The following is a 4,036-nucleotide window of genomic DNA, read 5'->3' as shown; positions in this document are numbered from 1 at the left end:
AAGTAGAAAGAAAATGTTTTGAGAATGATGATGGCAACAAATGTACAGATGTGCTTGACACAATGGATGGATGCAGGGATTGTGATAGAGTTGTACAAGCCCCCAATAAAATGACTTTAAAAAAGAAAGAGCTCCAGAGATCTATAGAGGGTCTGCTAGAAATCTATATCTACACAATAAATGCAAAAACTGGAAACAGAAAAATGTGTTAAATGTCATTTTTTTCTTTTAAAATATATTGTTATTAATACATTAATAATAATATATTATGGAGCTTATAGCAAATGTAGAAGTAGCACAGTGGCAAAAATGTCAGACTGATAAAGGAAAATTGAAAGAACCTATAATATTTCAGGGTTCTCATACAAACTATGTAAGGATCCCTGGTAGCACAGTGGATTAAGGGTTGAACGGAGAGGTCAATGGCTGAGCCCATCAGCCCCTACACAGGAGAAAGAGGGTTAGTCAGTTTCTGTAATGAATTACAGCCTCAAAACCTATGAAGCAGTACTACTCTGCTCTATAGGGTTACTATGACTGGCAATTGATTGGAAAGCAGCGGGTCAATTGTGGATACGACCTTAAACCATAAAACAACCACAACAAAAATCAAACAAAATTTATGAGTTTTCTCTTTTATTTTGGATTGAGGAATTTTTGACACTTATTTTCTCATTTTTTTAACACTTCTCACTCAAGTAAATCTTTAATGTAAAAAAACCTTAAAACACCATCGAAAACCGAATTATCACTTCAAAAATAGATTTATCTTCATGATCTGAACAGAAAAAAACTAGCTATTCTGAAAAGAATTTTCTATTTTCTTTAAAATGTTTATTCTTAAAATACACTTCTACTGTTTTCCTCTGATCTTAATGTTCACAAATTAAGTCAAAGAATATCCTAACAGGTAATAAGAATACTGAGATACAATGCATACAATTTAAATGATAAAGTGCATCAACCTCTGACAAAGTTTAAAGGTATTTACTCACCTTGTAATCCTATGGAGGAGAAAAATTGTCCTTTTACTTTCAACAGTTATATCCCGACTAAGTTTCACAAGCCTTTCATATTTGTCATGCCTCGCATCAAGTTCCTGCTGAAAGGCTAGGAAGACATAATAATGACCATAAGGATATATGTGTGAAGCCTATCAAATCACATTAAAGGCTGCAAATAACAATGTATTGAGGACAACACATAACACAACTAGAATATGGGCAAAATGACATTTAAATAACTTCGACTACTTATTGTCTTTCTTAAAACTGTCAAGTGGCTTCTAATTATCAAATACCCTAGTGCCTTAAAAGGTCACTTAATATTGCTACTCAAACTTGTTTATGACGGTACCAAATGTCTAAACCTTTAAAAGTAAGTACCCACTATTTTTACCTGCAAATGCCAACAATGCAAAACAAAAACAAAACCACAAACATATTCCAGAATCTTAAGAGATTTTTTCTTTTAAATCTTTAAAGTCAACTGAAGTTGCATTAGCATATTTATAGTATATTTAAGGAAATCTACAACAAACCTCTTAAGATGCATTACCACAGCGTGCAAATTTTATTTTTTAAGGCCTTAAATTATGTATTGGACCATTTAAAAATAAATATTAAATATCTAATTTATTTATTCTAGATTGCACATAATCACTCATTTGTATTATTTTACCATGTAGTAACTACATACAGAATGTTATCTTGGTGGCAGATAAGCACTGGACTGCTAACCTCAAAGATGGTTCAAAGTGACACTTTTCTGCTTTCTGAAATCTCCTGAGACATTAGTAAGTTTTCATTTAAGTTAAACTTAAAAACAAAGATAATGGTAACACAAAAGGAAAAAAAAGAGAAATGGCTTTTAATTTTCTTAAAATACAAACTGCTATTGGTACTGGTACAATGATGGGTACACAGACCAATGAAACAAAAGAGAATTCAGCAATAAAGTTATCTACCTACAGACAACTGATTTTCAACAATGGGTCAAAAAACATTATGTGGGAGAGGAAAACAAAAAACATTAAGTGGGAAAGACATAGTATCTTCAACTATTTTCACGGTGCTGGCAAAACTGAGCCTCCATTTTCAGAAGAAGCACAGAGCATATTTCACCCCATGTACAAAAACAAATTCAAGATGGATCAAAGACCTAAATGTAAATCCCAGAGCTATAAAGATCATCACTGAGAAAATAGGGGACAAATTGCCCTGAGGCCAACAACTGCAACATCGGTGTTTGAAAACCATCAGGGACTTTCTATACCAGCAAAGAGTCTTGAAAATTCACAGGGGCAGTTCTACTTTGTCTGACGGGTCATTATGAGTCAGAATCGGCTGCATGGCGGTGAGTTTGGTTTTTTAGAGTAATGCAGGTCATAGACACCAACAAATATGATAAAAGAAGCACACACACCCAACAGATGACTGGGGCCTCCTAAAAATAAGGCACTTATGTGCATTAAAAGACCTCATCAAAAGAATAAAACAAGAACCCATGAACTGGCGGGTAAAAAACTGGCAACAACACAGCAGACAAGGGACTAATCTCTAAAATTAGTAGAAAACTTCAATACCTCAATAAGAATAAAAGAATAACCCAATTAAAAATTGGACAAATGATACGGACAGTTCACCAAGGTTAACATCCAATCAACCAGCTAACACATACAAAAAAGTTCACAATCATTAAGTCATCCAGGAGATTCCTGTACACTGATGAGTCAAAGTCAATAAATCAGAATACAATTGCTACAGAGGATACAGACATATTGGAACACTCTTACACTGCTGGTGGGACTAAAAATATGTATAACCATTGAGGAAAGCGATAGGGGGCTACCACAAACAACTGGGAATAGAAATTCCATATAATCCAGCAATACCTCTACTGGGTATATATGCTAATGAAATAAGAATCATAGAGCATGTAGGCATCACAGACCCAAAATACTGTTCACAATAGTAAGAAGATGGAAACCATCTGAATGCTCATCAGGAGAAGGATGAATAAAAAACTTTGGTACATACACATAATGGAATACTATGTATCACTAAAAAATAATGATGAAAGACAAAGCACCTAATGGCATGAATGGACTTGGAGAACATTATGTTGAGTGAAATTAATTAATCACAAAAGGACAAATATAGTACGAGACCACTGTTAAAAAGCAAAAGCAAAAATAAAACGAGACCAAGACTTTCATACCTAAAGGAACAAGACTTTGAACATTACCAAGGGGATTAGAGCCAGGGAAGGAAGATGAAATAAGAGGCTATAGGGTTGTCAGATTTCGAGTGAGGACTGTTTTTTGGGTTTTTTTCATTTGTTTAAATTTTGTCTTGAATTAGGGAACACTTTGGTGGAGTCAGTATGGGAGAAAAAGGGCCTATAAACATGTAAAATATGAGTTCCAATTATGTGGAGTGCTGTAGACAAAAACAAAATTGCATTTCCTATCTTCAAAAAGTTTAGTTGAGAAAACAAAATGAGGGGGCTTCAAAGGTTCGTGGAAAAAATGGAATTAAAAGAAAATGAACTTTTTCTTTGGCTTGTGTTAAGTCTCCCAAGGCACATTTTTAAATCATGTTTATGTATTCAAATACATAGTTTCATAAACATATAAAAACCATATATTTACACATATATATGGTTATACAGTAATGCATGATAAATTAAGAGATAATCAAATACATCATAGGTTTTAACTGCACATCAAGTCTAATGTAAACAAACGAAAAAGTAAGATGTGTTGGAATTCAGATTTTTCAGGGCAGACCTAACACCATCCCAAAACCTCAATAAAATTAAAAGGTTAATCTCTGCACATCTTTTAGGCACAAAGTGGCTAAATTGTTTGGTCACATCTTAGTCCTCTTTCATGTGCCAACTTCCGTTAAAGATAACTTACATTTGAAGGCCAACATCACGGGTGAAGAAGAATTCACATCCTTCCCTTCTCTTCTTTGGTTATGTGGGAAATTGTCTTGCTTCCTTTTCCTGAATCCCCCAGATCCTTAAGCAG

At 34.0% G+C, this 4,036-nt stretch overlaps 1 protein-coding gene across 1 annotated transcript in view; it reads right to left on the bottom strand.

Annotated features, from left to right (window-relative positions):
* Positions 1-4,036, bottom strand: part of TSNAX (translin associated factor X) — a 54,069-nt gene that overhangs the window by 49,349 nt on the left and 684 nt on the right. Inside the window, exons 2-3 of the mRNA XM_004712173.3 lie at positions 3,923-4,027; positions 996-1,110 (exon numbers count right to left, since the gene is read on the bottom strand). Coding sequence (XP_004712230.1) covers positions 996-1,110; positions 3,923-4,027 — 220 coding nt within the window. The remainder of the gene's footprint in view (positions 1-995; positions 1,111-3,922; positions 4,028-4,036) is intronic.

This window comes from Echinops telfairi, unplaced genomic scaffold (assembly GCF_000313985.2).
Source record: "Echinops telfairi isolate 266 unplaced genomic scaffold, ASM31398v2 ScPeMD7_7424;HRSCAF=8462, whole genome shotgun sequence".
Lineage (NCBI taxonomy): Eukaryota > Metazoa > Chordata > Mammalia > Afrosoricida > Tenrecidae > Echinops > Echinops telfairi.
The sequence above is the reverse complement of the archived record's forward strand: the minus strand, read 5'-3'. Positions and strand labels throughout refer to the sequence as shown.